The sequence below is a fragment of the Salvelinus namaycush genome, unplaced genomic scaffold (genome assembly GCF_016432855.1).
Source record: "Salvelinus namaycush isolate Seneca unplaced genomic scaffold, SaNama_1.0 Scaffold43, whole genome shotgun sequence".
NCBI lineage: Eukaryota > Metazoa > Chordata > Actinopteri > Salmoniformes > Salmonidae > Salvelinus > Salvelinus namaycush.
This window is the reverse complement of record NW_024061120.1, coordinates 85,217-105,608: the sequence shown is the minus strand read 5'-3', so window position 1 is coordinate 105,608 and position 20,392 is coordinate 85,217. Positions and strand designations below refer to the sequence as shown.

The 20,392-nt window shown below is 46.6% G+C and overlaps 3 protein-coding genes across 5 annotated transcripts in view; 2 read left to right on the top strand and 1 right to left on the bottom strand.

The window, feature by feature from the left end:
- LOC120041276 (homeobox-containing protein 1-like) overlaps positions 1-3,649 on the top strand; it is a 30,167-nt gene extending 26,518 nt beyond the window's left edge. For both annotated transcript variants that reach the window (XM_038986211.1, XM_038986210.1), the window contains exon 9: positions 3,403-3,649. In XM_038986211.1, the coding sequence (XP_038842139.1) occupies positions 3,403-3,537 (135 nt within the window). In that variant the 3' untranslated portion in view covers positions 3,538-3,649. The remainder of the gene's footprint in view (positions 1-3,402) is intronic.
- On the top strand, positions 3,540-7,836 carry LOC120041275 (proline-rich extensin-like protein EPR1). Of its 2 annotated transcripts, none has more exons than XM_038986209.1 (2): positions 3,540-5,823; positions 5,906-7,836. In XM_038986209.1, exons 1-2 carry the CDS (start codon positions 3,653-3,655, stop codon positions 6,312-6,314), a joined length of 2,580 nt encoding a protein of 859 aa, XP_038842137.1. In that variant the 5' UTR covers positions 3,540-3,652; the 3' UTR covers positions 6,315-7,836. The 2 variants fall into 2 exon arrangements, with proteins under 2 accessions (XP_038842137.1, XP_038842136.1); XM_038986208.1 differs by having other exon boundaries at positions 5,858-7,836.
- A 10,274-nt stretch (positions 7,837-18,110) lies between these two features.
- The window catches only part of LOC120041279 (visual system homeobox 2-like), a 44,207-nt gene continuing 41,925 nt past the window's right edge, over positions 18,111-20,392 (bottom strand). Inside the window, exon 8 of the mRNA XM_038986212.1 lies at positions 18,111-18,221. Coding sequence (XP_038842140.1) covers positions 18,111-18,221 — 111 coding nt within the window. The remainder of the gene's footprint in view (positions 18,222-20,392) is intronic.

Here is a 20,392-nt window from a genome sequence, read left to right as displayed (position 1 = left end):
CTGACCGTAAGGAGCTACAGAGGGTAGTGCGAATGGCCCAGTAAATCTCTGGGGTGAAGTTTCCTGCCATCCAGGACCTACAGTTGAAGTCGGAAGTTTACATACACCTTAGCCAACTACATTTAAACTCAGATTTTCACAATTCCTGACATTTAATCCTAGTAAAAATTCCCTGTGTTAAGTCAGTTAGGATCACCACTTTATTTTTAAGAATGTGAAATGTCAGAATAATAGTAGAGTGATTTATTTCAGCTTTTATTTATTTTATCACATTCCCAGTGGGTCAGAAGTCTTTAAATGACCTTTAAATTGTTTAACTTGGGTAAAACATTTTGGGTAGCCTTCCACAAGCTTCCCACAATAAGTTGGGTGAATTTTGGCCCATTCCTCCTGACAGAGGTGGTGTAACTGAGTCAGGTTTGTAGGCCTCCTTGCACGCACACACTTTTTCAGTTCTTCCCACAAATGTTCTATAGGATTAAGGTCAGGGCTTTGTGATGGCCACTCCAATACCTTGACTTTGTTGTCCTTAAGCCATTTTGCTACAACTTTGGAAGTATGCTTGGGGTCATTGTCCATTTGGAAGACCCATTTGTGACCAAGCTTTAACTTCCTGACTGATGTCTTGAGATGTTGCTTCAATATATCCACATCATTTTCCTCCCTCATAATGCCATTTATTTTGTGAAGTGCACCAGTCCCTCCTGCAGCAAAGCACCCCCACAACATGATGTTGCCACCCCTGTGCTTCACGGTTGTGATGGTGTTCTTCGGCTTGCAAGCCTCCCATTTTTCCTCCAAACATAACGATAGTCATTATGGCCAAACAGTTCTATTTTTTTTTTTCATCAGACCAGAGGACATTTCTCCAAAAAGAACGATCTTTGTTGCAAACCATAGTCTGGCTTTTTTATGGCAGTTTTGGAGCAGTGGCTTCTTCCTTGCTGAGCGGCCTTTCAGGTTATGTCGATATAGGACTCGTTTTACTGTGGATATAGATACTTTTGTACCTGTTTCCTCCAGCATCTTCACAAGGTCCTTTGTTGTTCTGGGATTGATTTGTACTTTTTGAACAAAAGTACGTTCATCTCTAGGAGACAGAACGCGTCTTCTTCCTGAGCTGTATGACGGCTGTGTGGTCCCATGGTGTTTATACTTGCGTACTATTGTTTGTACAGATGAACGTGGTACCTTCAGGCGTTTGGAAATTGCTCCCAAGGATGAACCAGACTTGTGGAGGTCTACAATTTTTTTCTTAGGTCTTGGCTGATTTCTTTTGATTTTCCCATGATGTCAAGCAAAGAGGCAATGAGTTTGAAGGTAGGCCTTGAAATATATCCACAGGTACAACTCCAATTGACTCAAATGATGGCAATTTGCCTATCAGAAGCTTCTAAAGCCATTACATCACTTTCTGGAATTTTAAAGCTGTTTTAAAGGCAGTCAACTTAGTGTATGTAAACTTCTGACCCACTGGAATTGTGATACAGTGAAATCTGTCTGTAAACAATTGTTGGAAATATTACTTGTCATGCACAAGTAGATGTCCTAACCGCCAAAACTATAGTTGTTAATAAGAAATATGTGGAGTGGTTGAACAACGAGTTTTAATGACTTCAACCTAAGTGTATGTAAACTTCCGACTTCAACTGAAATTAATAGGCTGTGTCAGAGGAAGGCCCATAAAGTTGTCAGACTCCAGTCACCCTAGTCATAGACTGTTCTCTCTGCTACCGCACTGCAAGCGGTACTGGAGCGCCAAGTCTAAGACCAAAAGGCTCCTCAACAGCTTCTACCCCCAAGCCATAAGACTGCTGAACAATTCATAAAATCACCACCGGACAATTTACATTGACACACACACACAAACTCTGAAATATGTTTATTATTGCTAAATATTTGAGATGCAGTGTATTTGGCCTTTTAATTGTACAACAAAGCTTATTTATAGAAAACAGAGCAAACATATAAAAGAAGCATGGTCTTTCCAGGAAAATGTATGGCTGTAGTTTAGGCTCCCACATTGACTGGAAATAAATATTTATATCATGTATTTTACTCTGCCCGCAAATCGTCCTGCTCTTTAAAGTTATTCAAAGCGTAGCTCAAGTCAAGTGTCCACGTTTCTATTGTCCCCAACTCTGCTCCCTTTCAAACTACACTGTATATACAAAAGTATGTGGACACACCTTCAAATGAGTCGATTCGGCTATTTCAGCCACACCTGTATAAAATCGAGTACACAGACATGCAATCTCCATAGACAAACATGGCAGTAGAATGGCCTTACTGAAGAGCTCAGTGACTTTCAACGTGGCACCCGTCATAGGATGCCACCTTTCCAACAAGTCAGTTTGTCAAATTTCTGCCCTGCTGCCCCGGTCAACTGTAAGTGTTGTTATTGTGAAGTGGAAACGTCTAGGAGCAACAACGGCTCAGCCGAGAAGTGGTAGGCCACACAAGCTCATAGAACGTGACTGCGAAGTGCTGAAGTGCGTCTGTCCTCTGTTTTAAACGACCTCTGGAAGCACAACTGTTAGTCGGGAGCTAAATGAAATGGGGTTTCCATGGCCAAGTACTCGCACACAAGCCTAAGATCACCATGTGCAATGCATAGCGTCAGCTGGAGTGGCGTAAAACTCGCCACCATTGGACTCTGGAGCAGTGGAAACGCTTCCAACTTTATGGCAACAGTTTGGGGAAGGCCCTTTCCGGTATGACAATGCTCCCGTGTACAAAGCGAGGTCCATTCAGAAATAGTGTGTCAATCGCTGTGGAAGAACTTGACTAGTCTACGTAGAATCCTGACCTCAACTCCATCGAACACCTTTGGGATAAATTGGAACGCCGGCTGCGAGCAAGGCCTAATCGCACAACATCAGTCCCTGACCTCACTAATGCTCTTATGGCTGAATAGAAGCAAGTCCCCGCAGCAATGTTCCAACATCTAGTGGAAAGCCTTCCCAGAAGAGTGGAGGCTGTTATAGCAGCAAAGGGGTGGACCAACTCCATATTAATGCCCATGATTTTGTAATGAGATTTTCGAAGAGTAGGTGTCAGCATACTTTTGGTCATTTAGTGTACATATATAACGTATTGGTTGATAATACCACGTCAATCTCTAGCACAAAAAAAGTGATTTTTTTTAAAAAATTTGCTCAGGGTGGCAAAATTGCTCGGACTGGGGCTGCAAAGCAAGTCTCGTAACGTACATGTAAAATAACATTGCGAGCCTGCGGTCGGGTTTGGGGCCACAGTTCTTACGTGAGTCAGACAAGAAGCCAGTGGGGAGCGCTATGAAAAGCAGCAGGAGGGTTGAAGAAGAAATCAGTCCCCCTCAGACCTCTAAATAAAATAATTATATATAAACTTGTTACTTTCTATGTTTCTCCCCCCTTCCAGGACGATGGTACTGACCACCAGGACCCCATCTCTCTGGCCGTGGAGATGGCTGCAGTCAACCATACCATCCTGGCTCTGTCCCGGACTGGAGGGGTGCCCAGCGACATCAAGACAGAGGTCCCGGACGATGACTGAAGAGGTGGTTACTGGACAGTGACTGTGGGAGGAAGGAGTGGGTAGCGAAGGGTAATAATCAAGAGAGGATACGTCGTGTGTGTGCGTGAGAGATTGTGGTTCAAGGAATGTGAAGATGACCAAATTGAAGCTATCAAACTCCAGCCACCCTCCTTCCCCTTGTTCTCAGGCCCTCCACGGCCCCAGTGTACTGTACCCCCCTTCCCCTTGTTCTCAGGCCCTCCACGGCCCCAGTGTACTGTACCCTCCTTCCCCTTGTTCTCAGGCCCTCCACGGCCCCAGTGTACTGTACCCTCCTTCCCCTTGTTCTCAGCCCCTCCACGGCCCCAGTGTACTGTACCCCCCTTCCCCTTGTTCTCAGCCCCTCCACGGCCCCAGTGTACTGTACCCTCCTTCCCCTTGTTCTCAGCCCCTCCACGGCCCCAGTGTACTGTACCCCTCCTTCCCCTTGTTCTCAGCCCCTCCACGGCCCCAGTGTACTGTACCCTCCTTCCCCTTGTTCTCAGGCCCTCCACGGCCCCAGTGTACTGTACCCCCCTTCCCCTTGTTCTCAGCCCCTCCACGGCCCCAGTGTACTGTACCCTCCTTCCCCTTGTTCTCAGCCCCTCCACGGCCCCAGTGTACTGTACCCTCCTTCCCCTTGTTCTCAGCCCCTCCACGGCCCCAGTGTACTGTACCCTCCTTCCCCTTGTTCTCAGGCCCTCCACGGCCCCAGTGTACTGTACCCCCCTTCCCCTTGTTCTCAGCCCCTCCACGGCCCCAGTGTACTGTACCCCCCTTCCCCTTGTTCTCAGGCCCTCCACGGCCCCAGTGTACTGTACCCTCCTTCCCCTTGTTCTCAGGCCCTCCACGGCCCCAGTGTACTGTACCCCCCTTCCCCTTGTTCTCAGGCCCTCCACGCCCCCAGTGTACTGTACCCTCCTTCCCCTTGTTCTCAGCCCCTCCACGCCCCCAGTGTACTGTACCCCCCTTCCCCTTGTTCTCAGGCCCTCCACGCCCCCAGTGTACTGTACCCCCCTTCCCCTTGTTCTCAGGCCCTCCACGGCCCCAGTGTACTGTACCCCCCTTCCCCTTGTTCTCAGGCCCTCCACGCCCCCAGTGTACTGTACCCTCCTTCCCCTTGTTCTCAGGCCCTCCACGCCCCCAGTGTACTGTACCTCCCTTCCCCTTGTTCTCAGGCCCTCCACGCCCCCAGTGTACTGTACCCTCCTTCCCCTTGTTCTCAGGCCCTCCACGCCCCCAGTGTACTGTACCTCCCTTCCCCTTGTTCTCAGGCCCTCCACGCCCCCAGTGTACTGTACCCTCCTTCCCCTTGTTCTCAGCCCCTCCACGCCCCCAGTGTACTGTACCCCCCTTCCCCTTGTTCTCAGGCCCTCCACGGCCCCAGTGTACTGTACCCCCCTTCCCCTTGTTCTCAGCCCCTCCACGGCCCCAGTGTACTGTACCCTCCTTCCCCTTGTTCTCAGCCCCTCCACGGCCCCAGTGTACTGTACCTCCCTTCCCCTTGTTCTCAGGCCCTCCACGGCCCCAGTGTACTGTACCCCCCTTCCCCTTGTTCTCAGGCCCTCCACGGCCCCAGTGTACTGTACCCCCCTTCCCCTTGTTCTCAGGCCCTCCACGGCCCCAGTGTACTGTACCCCCCCTTCCCCTTGTTCTCAGCCCCTCCACGGCCCCAGTGTACTGTACCCCTCCTTCCCCTTGTTCTCAGGCCCTCCACGGCCCCAGTGTACTGTACCCCTCTTTCCCTTGTTCTCAGCCCCTCCACGGCCCCAGTGTACTGTACCTCCCTTCCCCTTGTTCTCAGCCCCTCCACGGCCCCAGTGTACTGTACCCCTCCTTCCCCTTGTTCTCAGCCCCTCCACGGCCCCAGTGTACTGAACCCTCCTTCCCCTTGTTCTCAGGCCCTCCACGGCCCCAGTGTACTGAACCCTCCTTCCCCTTGTTCTCAGCCCCTCCACGGCCCCAGTGTACTGTACCCCCCTTCCCCTTGTTCTCAGGCCCTCCACGGCCCCAGTGTACTGTACCCCCCTTCCCCTTGTTCTCAGGCCCTCCACGGCCCCAGTGTACTGTACCCCCCTTCCCCTTGTTCTCAGGCCCTCCACGGCCCCAGTGTACTGTACCCTCCTTCCCCTTGTTCTCAGCCCCTCCACGGCCCCAGTGTACTGAACCCTCCTTCCCCTTGTTCTCAGCCCCTCCACGGCCCCAGTGTACTGTACCCCCCCTTCCCCTTGTTCTCAGGCCCTCCACGGCCCCAGTGTACTGTACCCCCCTTCCCCTTGTTCTCAGGCCCTCCACGGCCCCAGTGTACTGTACTTCTCAGGCCCTCCACGGCCCCAGTGTACTGTACCCCCCTTCCCCTTGTTCTCAGCCCCTCCACGGCCCCAGTGTACTGTACCCTCCTTCCCCTTGTTCTCAGGCCCTCCACGGCCCCAGTGTACTGTACCCCCCCTTCCCCTTGTTCTCAGCCCCTCCACGGCCCCAGTGTACTGAACCCCCCTTCCCCTTGTTCTCAGGCCCTCCACGGCCCCAGTGTACTGTATCCCCCTTCCCCTTGTTCTCAGCCCCTCCACGGCCCCAGTGTACTGAACCCCCCTTCCCCTTGTTCTCAGCCCCTCCACGGCCCCAGTGTACTGAACCCCCCTTCCCCTTGTTCTCAGGCCCTCCACGGCCCCAGTGTACTGTACCCCCCCTTCCCCTTGTTCTCAGCCCCTCCACGGCCCCAGTGTACTGAACCCTGTCTTGTCCTCATCGGAGTGAAAAAGTTGAGTGGAGAATAATAAATGGCTGTTTTTTTTCTGGACCGCCACCCCAATATGGTGCCACTGGCCTGGGGCCCTGGTCAACCGGTTTTCCCACTCCTCCTCTGAGCCCAGACCCACATACCTCAATCTTGCCTGGGTGCAGCTATATGTATATATGGAATCTGTTCTCATCAGAGAAATAGAAGTCTGTTCTAGAACGTTCTGGAATAGAAGTCTGTTCTGGAATAGAAGCGATACCATTTCTATGGTTCTCATAATGTCTCATCTTGTGCTGCCCTGAACCCATTTCCTTGTGCAATGCGTTGGTAGCGCATCAGTGGCCTCTTACTAACACTTCTGGAAGAGAGGGAGGGATGTAGTTTATCACCCTGCCAAAGAACAGTCAGTTGAGTACTCATCTGTGGATTGGACTGTTCTGATTGGACTATATTGTTCCCTACTGTTCAATGTATCCTGCAATCTACGGCTTTCATTACTACTGGAGTCTTAACGTTTGGTTTGTAAACATTGACATTATGAATTTTTCACGTGTCCGTGGTGTTCTTTTAAATGGAATGGCCACCAGAAATACAGAAGTTCCTTTCTGTAGAGGACGGTTATGTGCATGCGGCAAAAAGCCATCTGAAAGCCAGCAGTAGCACCCAAAGCCAAATGAGACAAGACACAGAGTTAACTTCTGATCAGTTTAGCCTTGTAGGTCAGTGGGTATTAAAGGGACAATCTGCGATTTGGTTAATTATTTTCTGACTTAAATAATGATATAAAAAAAAATGTATTATATAATTTCAAACGGACCTGAGAGCTGTGTTAGAGATGGTGAATCTAGTCTTTTTAAGGGTTAAATTTGATCAAAAGTAAATTAACTAACAGCGGGTGAGTTTCCTGGAAGTTCGGTAGCGCTAAGATCGCGTCCATTGGCGGCAACGTGTGAATGATGATGTCAGTGTCGACAGACGGTACAAAGCTTTTGGGTAAATCGCCCTCATTGAAGGACGTAACATATCATATGAAATGGATGACGTAGTACCCAATTGGATGAGCACCACTTTCAAAAAATACTGTCTGAAAAAAATATATTATTATTATTATTATTATTTTCCCCCCCAGGGGCCACATTCGGTCTTCAACGAAGTCTGGAGGGCCGCACTGGAAGTAGATTTCCTACCTGTTAAAATTAGCAAAAAGATTGTCCTCAGACCATCGTTTAGGGAATTTCCGATACTCCCAGACTGTCCAACTTTAATTTCAGTGATTTTTAATAGTGCGCTGGACACAGTCGAGGGAACTGTAGGTCTATTATGATTACTATGTGACACCCCTGCTTTAAGGGGGGAGTGAATATCAGCAGACACTCGGCCCTCTGGGAACTGAGTCCCCTGGTAGACGGTGTATATACATTCAAAGTATTCCGATCCATTCATCTGTCCACGTCTTGTTACATCAGACTTATTATGAAATTGTTTTTATTCCCCTCATCAATCTACACACAATACCCCGTAATGACAAAGCTAAAAACATTATTTTTTAAAAATGTTTTTTTGTGAATGTATTACAAATAAACTCACATTTTACGTAAGTATTCAGACCCTTTACTCAGTACTTTGATGAAGCACCTTTGGCAGCGATTACAGCCTAGAGTCTTCTTGGGTATGACGCTACAAGCTTGGCACACCTGTATTTGGGGACTTTCTCCCATTCTTCTCTGCAGATCCTCTCAAGCTCTGTCAGGTTAGATGGGGAGTGTTGCTGCACAGCTATTTCAGGTCTCTCCAGAGATGTTCGATGGGGTTCAAATCCGTGCTCTGGCTGGGTCACTCAGGGACATTCAGAGACTTGTCCCGAAGCCACTCCTGCATTGTCTTGGCTGTGTGCTTAGGGTTGTTGATGCTGCCACCACCATGCTTCACCGTAGGGATGGTGCCAGGTTTCCTCTAGACGTGACGCTTGGCATTCAGGCTGAAGAGTTCAATCTTGGTTTCATCAGACCAACTCAACTCTGTGTATATACAGTGTAGTTTGAAAGGAGAGCAGAGTTGGGGACAATAGGAACGTGGACACTTGACTTGAGCTACGCTTTGAATAACTTTTAAAAGATCGGGACGATTTGCGGGCAGAGTAAAATACATGTTATCAATATTTATTTCCTGTCAATGTCGGAGTCTAAACTATAGCCATACATTTTCCAATACACCGTGCTTCTCTGCACAATACATACAGTGCATTCAGAAAGTATTCAAGTATTTGTATATACAGTGTAGTTTGAAAGAGCGAATACTTTCCTGTATCTTTGTAGTGACTGGGTGTATTGATACAACATCCAAAGTGTCATTCATAATTTCACCTCAAAGGGATATTCAATGTCTGCTTTTTATTTATTTGACCAATCTACCAATGGTTGCCCTTCTTTGCGAGGCACTTGAAAACCTCCCTGGTCTTTGTGGTTGAAATTCACTGCTCGACTGAGGGACCTTACAGATAATTGTATGTGTGGGGGTACAGAGATGAGGTAGTCATTCAATCATCAAACCCCATAATTACAGAGTGAGTCCATGCAACTTGTTAAGCACATTTTTACTCCTGAACTTTAGGCTTGCCAAAACAAAGGAGTTGAATACTTAACATTTCAGGCTTTTAATTTTTTAATAATTTGTACAATTTTCAAAACATAATTCAACTTTGACATTATGGGGTATTATGTGTAGGCTAGTGACATCTTCTATTTAATCCATTTTAAATTCAGGCTGTAACAACAAAATGTGGGAAAAGTCCAGGGGTGTGACGACTTTCTGAAGGCAGTGCATGTGTTTTTAAAATACAGTTTGAGCCTTCACACACGTCTGAGTCTAGTTGAGCGGAACCATGCTGGACAGGACAATGTCAAAGGGAAAATATCTGAGCCGGTATGGTTTGGTTCGGCACGATAGTGTGGAAAGGGTATTTATCGGACTGGTATTATTTAATTCTGCTGCTTCAGAGGATCTAGTCTTGCCCTAACCCTGCGCTGGGTTCGCTGTTCTTGACTAAAGAAACGGGTTCAAGAAGAAGAAAAGAAAAAAGACAAATGTATTTATATAATTTATTTTTTATGTTCTTAGTGTAAAATTATGAGGAGGATGATACTGTATGTTTGGAAATTATGCTTTTATTGTTAAATCAATCAATCAAATTTCAAATGTATTTATATAGCGCTTCTTCCGTCAGCCTAAAACCACAAACAGCAAGCAATGCAGGTGTAGAAGCACGGTGGCTAGGAAAAACTCCCTAGAAAGGCCAGAACCTAGGAAGAAACCTAGAGAGGAACCAGGCTATGAGGGGTGGCCAGTCCTCTTCTGGATGTGCCGGGTGGAGATTGTAACAGAACATGGCCAAGATGTTCAAATGTTCATAGATGACCAGCAGGGTCAGATAATAATCACAGTGGTTGTCGAGGGTGCAGGTCAGCACCTCAGGAATAAATGTCAGTTGGCTTTTCATAGCCGATCATTGAGAGTATCTCTACCACTCCTGCTGTCTCTAGAGAGTTGAAAACAGCAGGTCTGGGACAGGTAGCACGTCCGGTGAACAGGTCAGGGTTCCATAGCCGCAGGCAGAACAGTTGAAACTGGAGCAGCAGCACAACCAGGTGGACTGGGGACAGCAAGGAGTCATCAGGCCAGGTAGTCCTGAGGCATGCTCCTAGGGCTCAGGTCCTCAGAGAGAGAAAGAAAGAGAGAATTGGAGAGAGCATACTTAAATTCACACAGGACACCGGATAAGATGGGGAAAATACTCCAGATATAACAGACTGACCCTAGCCCCCCGACACAAACTACTGCAGCATAAATACTGGAGGCTGAGACAGGAGGGGTCAGGAGACACTGTGGCCCCATCCGACGATACCCCCGGACAGGGCCAAACAGGCAGGATATAACTTTGCCAAAGCACAGCCCCCACACCACTAGAGGGATATCTTCAACCACCAACTTACCATCCTGAGACAAGGCCGAGTATAACCCACAAAGACCTCCCCCACGGCACAACCCAAGGGGGGGCGCCAACCCAGACAGGAAGATCACGCAGTGACTCAACCCACTCAAGTCACGCAGCCCTCCTAGGGATGGCATGGAAGAGCTCCAGTAAGCCAGTGACTCCGCCCCTGTAATAGGGTTTGAGGGGAACTGGCCAGGCAGAGACAGCAAGAGCGGCTCGTTGCTCCAGTGCCTTTCCGTTCACCTTCACACTCCTGGGCCAGACTACACTCAATTATAGGACCTACTGAAGAGATGAGTCTTCAATAAAGACTTAAAGGTTGAGACCGAGTCTGCGTCTCTCACATGGGTAGGCAGACCATTCCATAAAAATGGAGCTCTATAGGAGAAAGCCCTGCCTCCAGCTGTTTGATTAGAAATTCTAGGGACAGTAAGGAGGCCTGCGTCTTATGACCGTAGCGTACGTGTAGGTATGTACGGCAGGACCAAATCGGAAAGATGGGTAGGAGCCGATGTAATGCTTTGTAGGTTAGCAGTAATACCTCAATCAGCCCTAGGCTTAACAGGAAGCCAGTGTAGAGAGGCTTTCACTGGAGTAATATGATCAAATTTTTTGGTTCTAGTCAAGATTCTAGCAGCCATGTTTAGCACTAACTGAAGTTTATTTATTGCTTTATCCGGGTATCTGGAAAGTAGAGCATTGCAGTAGTCTAACCTAGAAGTGACAAAAGCATGGATAAATTTTTCAGCATTTTTGGACAAAGTTTCTGATTTTTGCAATGTTACGTAGATGGAACAAAGCTGTCCTTGAAACAGTCTTTATATGTTCATCAATAGAGAGGTCAGAGTCCAGAGTAACGCCGAGGTCCTTCACAGTTTTATTTGAGACAACTGTACAACCATCAAGATTATTTGTCAGATTCAACAGAAGATCTCTTTGTTTCTTGGGACCTAGAACAAGTATCTCTGTTTTGTCCGAGTTTAAAAGTATAACATTTGCCACCATCCACTTCCTTATGTCTGAAACACAGGCTTCCAGGTAGGGCGATTTTGGGTCTTCACCATGTTTCATCGAAATGTACAGCTGTGTGTCGTCCGCATAGCAGTGAAAGTTAACATTATGTTTCCGAATGACATCACCAAGAGGTAAAATATATAGTGAAAACAATAGTGGTCCTAAAACGGAGCCTTGAGGAACACCGAAACTTACAGTTGATTTGTCAGAGGACAAACTGATATGTATCCGACAGATAAGATCTAAACCAGGCCAGAACTTGTCCGTGTAGACCAATTTGGGTTTCCAATCTCCCAAAAGAATGTGGTGATCGATGGTATCAAAAGCAGCACTAAGGTCTAGGAGCACGAGGACAGATGCAGAGCCTCGGTCTGACGCCATTAAAAGGTAGTTTACCACCTTCACAAGTGCAGTCTCAGTGCCAAGGTGGGGTCTAAAACCAGACTGAAGCATTTAATTTACATTGTTTGTCTTCAGGAAGGCAACGACTTGCTGCGCATCAGCTTTGTCTAAGATTTGAGAGGAATGGGAGATTCGATACAGGCCTATATTTTTTTTAAAATATTTTCTGTGTCAAGGTTAGGCTTTTTCAAGAGAGGCTTTACTGCCACTTTTAGTGAGTTTGGTACACATCCGGTGGATAGAGAGCCGTTTATTATGTTCAACATAGGAGGGCCAAGCACAGGAAGCAGCTCTTTCAGTAGTTTAGTTGGAATAGGGTCCAGTATGCAGCTTGAAGGTTTAGAGGCCATGATTATTTTCATCAATGTGTCGAGATATAGTATTAAAAAAATGTAAGGGGCTCCCTTGATCCTAGGTCCTGGCAGAGTTTTGCAGACTCAGGACAACTGAGCTTTGGAGGAATACACAGATTTAAAGAGGAGTCTGTAATTTGCTTTCTAATGATTATGATCTTTTCCTCAAAGAAGTTCATGAATTTATCACTGCTGAAGTGAAAGTCATCCTCTCTTGGGGAATGCTGCTTTTTAGTTAGCTTTGCGACAGTATCAAAAATACATTTGGGATTGTTCTTATTTTCCTCAATTAAATTGGGAAAATAGGATGATCGAGCAGCAGTGAGGGCTCTTTGATACTGCACGGTACAGTCTTTCCAAGCTAGTCGGAAGACTTCCAGTTTGGTGTGGCTCCATTTCCGTTCAAATTTTCTGGAAGCTTGCTTCAGAGCTCGGGTATTTTCTGTATACCATCAATCAATCAATCAATCAAGTTTATTTTATATAGCCCTTCGTACATCAGCTAATATCTCGAAGTGCTGTACAGAAACCCAGCCTAAAACCCCAAACAGCTAGTAATGCAGGTGTAGAAGCACGGTGGCTAGGAAAAACTCCCTAGAAAGGCCAAAACCTAGGAAGAAACCTAGAGAGGAACCAGGCTATGAGGGGTGGCCAGTCCTCTTCTGGCTGTGCCGGGTGGAGATTATAACAGAACTATGCCAAGATGTTCAAAAATGTTCATAAGTGACAAGCATGGTCAAATAATAATCATGAATAATTTTCAGTTGGCTTTTCATAGCCGATCATTAAGAGTTGAAAAACAACAGGTCTGGGACAGGTGGCGGTTCCATAACCGCAGGCAGAACAGTTGAAACTGGAATAGCAGCAAGGCCAGGCGGACTGGGGACAGCAAGGAGTCACCACGCCCGGTAGTCCCGACGTATGGTCCTAGGGCTCAGGTCAGGTCTGGGACAGGTCTCCTACCAGGGAGCTAGTTTCTTATGACAAATGTTTTTAGGGGTGCGACTGCATCTAGGGTATTGCGCAAGGTTAAATTGAGTTCCTCGGTTAGGTGGTTAACTGATTTTTGTACTCTGACGTCCTTGGGTAGGTGGAGGGAGTCTGGAAGGGAATTTAGGAATCTTTGAGTTGTCCGAGAATTTATAGCACGGCTTTTGATGAACCTTGGTTGGGGTCTGAGCAGATTATTTGTTGCGATTGCAAACGCACTGAGTCGATGATGGCTCCGAAAGCCTTTTGGAGTGGGTCTGTGGACTTTTCCATGTGAATATTAAAGTCACCAAAAATTTGAATAATATCTGCCATGACTACAAGGTCTGATAGGAATTCAGGGAACTCAGTGAGGAATGCTGTATATGGCCCAGGAGGCCTGTAAACGGTAGCTATAAAAAGTGACTGAGTAGGCTGCATAGATTTCATGACTAGAAGCTCAAGACGAAAACTTATTTTTTTATTTTTTTTATTGAAATTTGCTATCGTAAATGTTAGCAACATCTCCGCCTTTGCGGGATCAGTTCTTCTTATTTTGTTTTCATTTTAAATCGTTTTCTTATTCCACTGTTGTGTGTTTGTGTGTATCCCCTTATGAAGAACAGTCTCCATGTGTGAGATAACAAGATACTACACTGCTCAAAAAAATAAAGGGAACACTTAAACAACACAATGTAACTCCAAGTCAATCACACTTCTGTGAAATCAAACTGTCCACTTAGGAAGCAACACTGATTGACAATAAATTTCACATGCTGTTGTGCAAATGGAATAGACAAAAGGTAGAAATTATAGGCAATTAGCAAGACACCCCAAATAAAGGAGTGGTTCTGCAGGTGGTGACCACAGACCACTTCTCAGTTCCTATGCTTCCTGGCTGATGTTTTGGTCACTTTTGAATGCTGGCGGTGCTTTCACTCTAGTGGTAGCATGAGACGGAGTCTACAACCCACACAAGTGGCTCAGGTAGTGCAGCTCATCCAGGATGGCACATCAATGCGAGCTGTGGCAAGAAGGTTTGCTGTGTCTGTCAGCGTAGTGTCCAGAGCATGGAGGCGCTACCAGGAGACAGGCCAGTACATCAGGAGACGTGGAGGAGGCCGTAGGAGGGCAACAACCCAGCAGCAGGACCGCTACCTCCGCCTTTGTGCAAGGAGGAGCACTGCCAGAGCCCTGCAAAATGACCTCCAGCAGGCCACAAATGTGCATGTGTCTGCTCAAACGGTCAGAAACAGACTGGTGGTATGAGGGCCCGACGTCCACAGGTGGGGGTTGTGCTTACAGCCCAACACCGTGCAGGACGTTTGGCATTTGCCAGAGAACACCAAGATTGGAAAATTCGCCACTGTCGCCCTGTGCTCTTCACAGATGAAAGCAGGTTCACACGCACACGTGACAGAGTCTGGAGACGCCATGGAGAACGTTCTGCTGCCTGCAACATCCTCCAGCATGACCGGTTTGGCGGTGGGTCAGTCATGGTGTGGGGTGGCATTTCTTTGGGGGGCCGCACAGCCCTCCATGTGCTCGCCAGTGGTAGCCTGACTGCCATTGGGTACCGAGATGAGATCCTCAGACCCCTTGTGAGACCATATGCTGACACATGCACATTTGTGGCCTACTGGAGGTCATTTTGCAGGGCTCTGGCAGTGCTCCTCCTTGCACAAAGGCGGAGGTAGCGGTCCTGCTGCTGGGTTGTTGCCCTCCTACGGCCTCCTCCACGTCTCCTGATGTACTGGCCTGTCTCCTGGTAGCGCCTCCATGCTCTGGACACTACGCTGACAGACACAGCAAACCTTCTTGCCACAGCTCGCATTGATGTGCCATCCTGGATGAGCTGCACTACCTGAGCCACTTGTGTGGGTTGTAGACTCCGTCTCATGCTACCACTAGAGTGAAAGCACCGCCAGCATTCAAAAGTGACCAAAATATCAGCCAGGAAGCATAGGAACTGAGAAGTGGTCTGTGGTCACCACCTGCAGAACCACTCCTTTATTGGGGGTGTCTTGCTAATTGCCTATAATTTCCACCTTTTGTCTATTCCATTTGCACAACAGCATGTGAAATTTATTGTCAATCAGTGTTGCTTCCTAAGTGGACAGTTTGATTTCACCGAAGTGTGATTGACTTGGAGTTACATTGTGTTGTTTAAGTGTTCCCTTTATTTTTTTGAGCAGTGTATATTGTGTAATAGCAAAGCAGTCCTCTATTGCAGGTGAACTGTCCTTTTTAAATAAGTCTACTCTCCTGTAGTAGAACCTCCCAACCTGAAGGGGGTGCTGTGGTACAGGTCCTGGATGCTAGAATGTTCCGGCATTATTCAAGTTAATGGGATTCGATTTCAGGTCTATTACACGCCATAAGCGCGAACTTAAAGCCTAGGCATTAGCTTGGGGAGCTAACAAGTCTTCAAGGACAAATAGGTATCCTGTACAAAATGTAAATTGTTATTCTAATGGTTGTCCAATCACACAAACAAGCTCATAATAGTAAGTCCTAACACCTGAAAGTGACCTCTGCTTTCTCTCCTTGTCCTCCATGTGTTTAGCAAAGTGCAAGGGGGTCAGAGGCGGACTGGCAATAGGGCGATTCAAGCCAATGCCAGATGGGCTAGTCCATCTTTAGCCCAGGTGGCCTGGCTAAATTGGGGTATATCGTAGAATAATCATAATGGGTCCTAAAGCAAAAAAGATTACCTGTGTGGGAGCTTCAATGAATTAATGGGCCAGTGTGTTAAATGCCACGGCCGATTTCTGGTCCCAGTCCGCCCCTGAAGGGGGGGTGTTTTGTGCTGTGTCAGGGTCCAGGTTCAGACTTATATCTACAGTTCCCGCCATGTCTCTTGTCCCCAGTAAATATAATCAACTACATTTAAATTAAAACGGTCAATATAGCTCTCTGAAATGTCCAAGACTGAATGCCGTTTTATCAAGTTGTTCTCCAATAGTCTTCTGAATTACTGTATTGGCCATTAAAGAGTTTTGTGCCTTTTTTCTTTTTGTATTTTTTGGGGGGACCGACTGTTCTGTAATTAAAATGTAGTATATGAAGATTTTTCTACTGTTTTCTTTGTTGGAATTGGTGTGTGTGCAGTTGAAGTCGGAAGTTTACATACACCTTAGCCAAATACATTTAAACTCAGTTTTTCACAATTCCTGACATTTAATCCTAGTAAAAATGCACTGTTTTAGGTCCGTTAAGATCGCCACTTTATTTTAAGAATGTGAAATGTCAGAATAATAGTAGAGAGAATGATTTATTTCAGCTTTTATCACATTCCCAGTGGGTCAGAAGTTTACATACTCGATTAGTATTTGGTAGCATTGCCTTTAAATTGTTTAACTTGGGTCAAATGTTTCGGGTAGCCTTCCAAAAGCTTCCCACAATATGTTGGGTGAATTTTGGCCCATTCCTCCTGGCAGAGCTGGTGTAACTGTCAGGTTTGTAGGCCTCCTTGTTGCTATCAGAAGCTTCTAAAGCCATGACATCATTTTCTGGAATTTTCCAAGCTGTGTAAATGCACATTCAACTTTGTATGTAAACTTCTGACCCACTGGAATTGAGATTAAGTGAAATAATCTGTCTAAACAATTGTTGGAAAAATGAATTGTCATGCACAAAGTAGATGTCCTGACCGACTTGCCAAAACTGTAGTTTGTTAACAAGCGATTTGTGGAGAGGTTGAATAATGAGTTTTAATGACTCCAACCTAAGTGTATGTAAACTTCCGACTTCAAATGTATTACACACACACAATAAAATTATATCAATGAGACACCTGCTATTGTATTTTTTCCCCCAACGCTATTAATCTTTAAACAATGTTAACATTAAATTCAACTGTACATACATTTCACTTAAATGTCATCATGGTTCAAAGATCTTTACAGATTAAGAAAACAAAAATAAGGTGATTTAATCGCTTTAAAACTATTTTTATACAAAAATGCCAAGTCTCCAAAAACTATAGATATTAAGTTAATGATACCATCAAACTCCTTGCCGAGTCAGGTGCGGTTGCAGACCAGCTCTGTGCTTAAATGTAAGTCAAAGATACAGATGTCCTTACGCTCTTGAGTTAAACCATTTTGAGAACTATAATTCTGTTACAGAATAATTTCCCCTCTGATCTCCAGTACCACTGTCAGTGGTGGCACAGACGACAGGCTCACAGTAAACTAAATGAATGGTATCCAACACACATGGTTTCTCCATTTCTGGCTATTATTATGAGCCGTCATCCTCTCACCAGCCTCCTCTGAACTGTCTAGGCTAAAACTGGTAACTAGATTTGATTGTTAAGGCTAGGTTAGGTCTACTCTTCTCCAGGGTGGTTTTGGCCTAGGTTAGGGCAACTCCTCCTCAGGGTGGTTTTGGCCTAGGTTAGGGCAACTCCTCCTCAGGGTGGTTTTGGCCTAGGTTAGGGCAACTCCTCTCCAGGGTGGTTTTGGCCTAGGTTAGGGCAACTCCTCCTCAGGGTGGTTTTGGCCTAGGTTAGGGCAACTCCTCCTCAGGGTGGTTTTGGCCTAGGTTAGGGCAACTCCTCCTCAGGGTGGTTTTGGCCTAGGTTAGGGCAACTCCTCTCCAGGGTGGTTTTGGCCTAGGTTAGGGCAACTCCTCTCCAGGGTGGTTTTGGCCTAGGTTAGGGCTAGTCCTCTCCAGGGTGGTTTTGGCCTAGGTTAGGGCTAGTCTTCTCCAGGGTGGTTTTGGCCTAGGTTAGGGCTAGTCTTCTCCAGGGTGGTTTTGGCCTAGGTTAGGGCTAGTCTTCTCCAGGGTGGTTTTGGCCTAGGTTAGGGCTAGTCCTCTACAGGGTGGTTTTGGCCTAGGTTAGGGCAAGTCCTCTCCAGGGTGGTTTTGGCCTAGGTTAGGGCAAGTCCTCTCCAGGGTGGTTTTGGCCTAGGTTAGGGCAAGTCCTCTCCAGGGTGGTTTTGGCCTAGGTTAGGGCAAGTCCTCTCCAGGGTGGTTTTGGCCTAGGTTAGGGCAAGTCCTCTCCAGGGTGGTTTTGGCCTAGGTTAGGGCAACTACTCCTCAGGGTGGTTTTGGCCTAGGTTAGGGCTAGTCTTCTCCAGGGTGGTTTTGACCTTTGCTAGAAGGCAAAGTTCCATGTGATTCCCAGCGGACAGCACAGCCCCACAATCGTCACTATCTCTTTGGTGCCTGTCTCCTGCTGCTGGGCCTGGTCCAAGCCCGGCTTGGTCTAGGGTCAGGTTCACAAGGTAAGTAGGTAGTGTAAGACTTCCAGCTCACAAGCAAAGACTCGTGCAAGGCTACTTACTTCATTATTTACTAACTAAATAAGCATTTCACAAGTCATCCGTGTACAAGCCTGATCGGCCCATCAAAGGTAAGATAACTTCTGCATGTGAACACCAATTTTTTTCCCAAAAAAGGTATTAATTTTTGTTTTATTTAATTAGGCAAGTGAGTTTATTAAGAACCAATTCTTATTTACAGTGACGGCCTACCAAAAGGCAAACGGCTTCCTGTGGGGACGGGGGCCTTGGATTAAAAATAGAATATAAATATAGGACGAAATGCAAATCACGACAGAGAGAGCTAAGAAAACATAGCAAGGTAGCAACACATAACACAGCATGGTAGCAACACAGCATGGTAGCAACACATAACACAGCATGGTAGCAACACAGCATGGTAGCAACACATAACACAGCATGGTAGCAACACAGCATGGTAGCAACACAGCATGGTAGCAACACATAACACAGCATGGTAGCAACACAGCATGGTAGCAACACATAACACAGCATGGTAGCAACACATAACACAGCATGGTAGCAACACATAACACAGCATGGTAGCAACACATGACACAGCATGGTAGCAACACATAACACAGCATGGTAGCAACACATAACACAGCATGGTAGCAACACAACACAGCATGGTAGCAACACATAACACAGCATGGTAGCAACACATAACACAGCATGGTAGCAACACAGCATGGTAGCAACACATGACACAGCATGGTAGCAACACATGACACAGCATGGTAGCAACACATGAAAACAGCATGGTAGCAACACAGCATGGTAGCAACACATAACACAGCATGGTAGCAACACATAACACAGCATGGTAGCAGCACATGACACAGCATGGTAGCAACACATGAAAACAGCATGGTAGCAACACATAACACAGCATGGTAGCATCACATAACACAGCATGGTAGCAACACATAACACAGCATGGTAGCAGCACATGACACAGCATGGTAGCAACACATAACACAGCATGGTAGCAACACATGACACAGCATGGTAGCAACACATAACACAGCATGGTAGCAACACATAACACAGCATGGTAGCATCACATAACACAGCATGGTAGCAACACAGCATGGTAGCAACACATGACACAGCATGGTAGCAACACATGACACAGCATGGTAGCAACACATAACACAGCATGGTAGCAACACATGACACAGCATGGTAGCAACACATAACACAGCATGGTAGCAACACATGACACAGCATGGTAGCAACACATGACACAGCATGGTAGCAACACATGACACAGCATGGTAGCAACACAGCATGGTAGCAACACATGAAAACAGCATGGTAGCAACACAGCATGGTAGCAACACATGACACAGCATGGTAGCAACACATGACACAGCATGGTAGCAACACAGCATGGTAGCAACACATGAAAACAGCATGGTAGCAACACATAACACAGCATGGTAGCAACACATAACACAGCATGGTAGCAGCACATGACACAGCATGGTAGCAACACATGAAAACAGCATGGTAGCAACACAGCATGGTAGCAACACATAACACAGCATGGTAGCAACACATGACACAGCATGGTAGCAACACATGACACAGCATGGTAGCAGCACATGACACAGCATGGTAGCAACACATGACACAGCATGGTAGCAACACATGACACAGCATGGTAGCAACACATGACACAGCATGGTAGCAACACATGACACAGCATGGTAGCAACACATGACACAGCATGGTAGCAACACATGACACAGCATGGTAGCAACACATGACACAGCATGGTAGCAGCACATGACACAGCATGGTAGCAACACATGACACAGCATGGTAGCAACACATGACACAGCATGGTAGCAACACAGCATGGTAGCAACACATGACACAGCATGGTAGCAACACATAACACAGCATGGTAGCAGCACATAACACAGCATGGTAGCAGCACATGACACAGCATGGTAGCAACACATGACACAGCATGGTAGCAACACATGACACAGCATGGTAGCAACACATGACACAGCATGGTAGCAACACATGACACAGCATGGTAGCAACACATGACACAGCATGGTAGCAACACATGAAAACA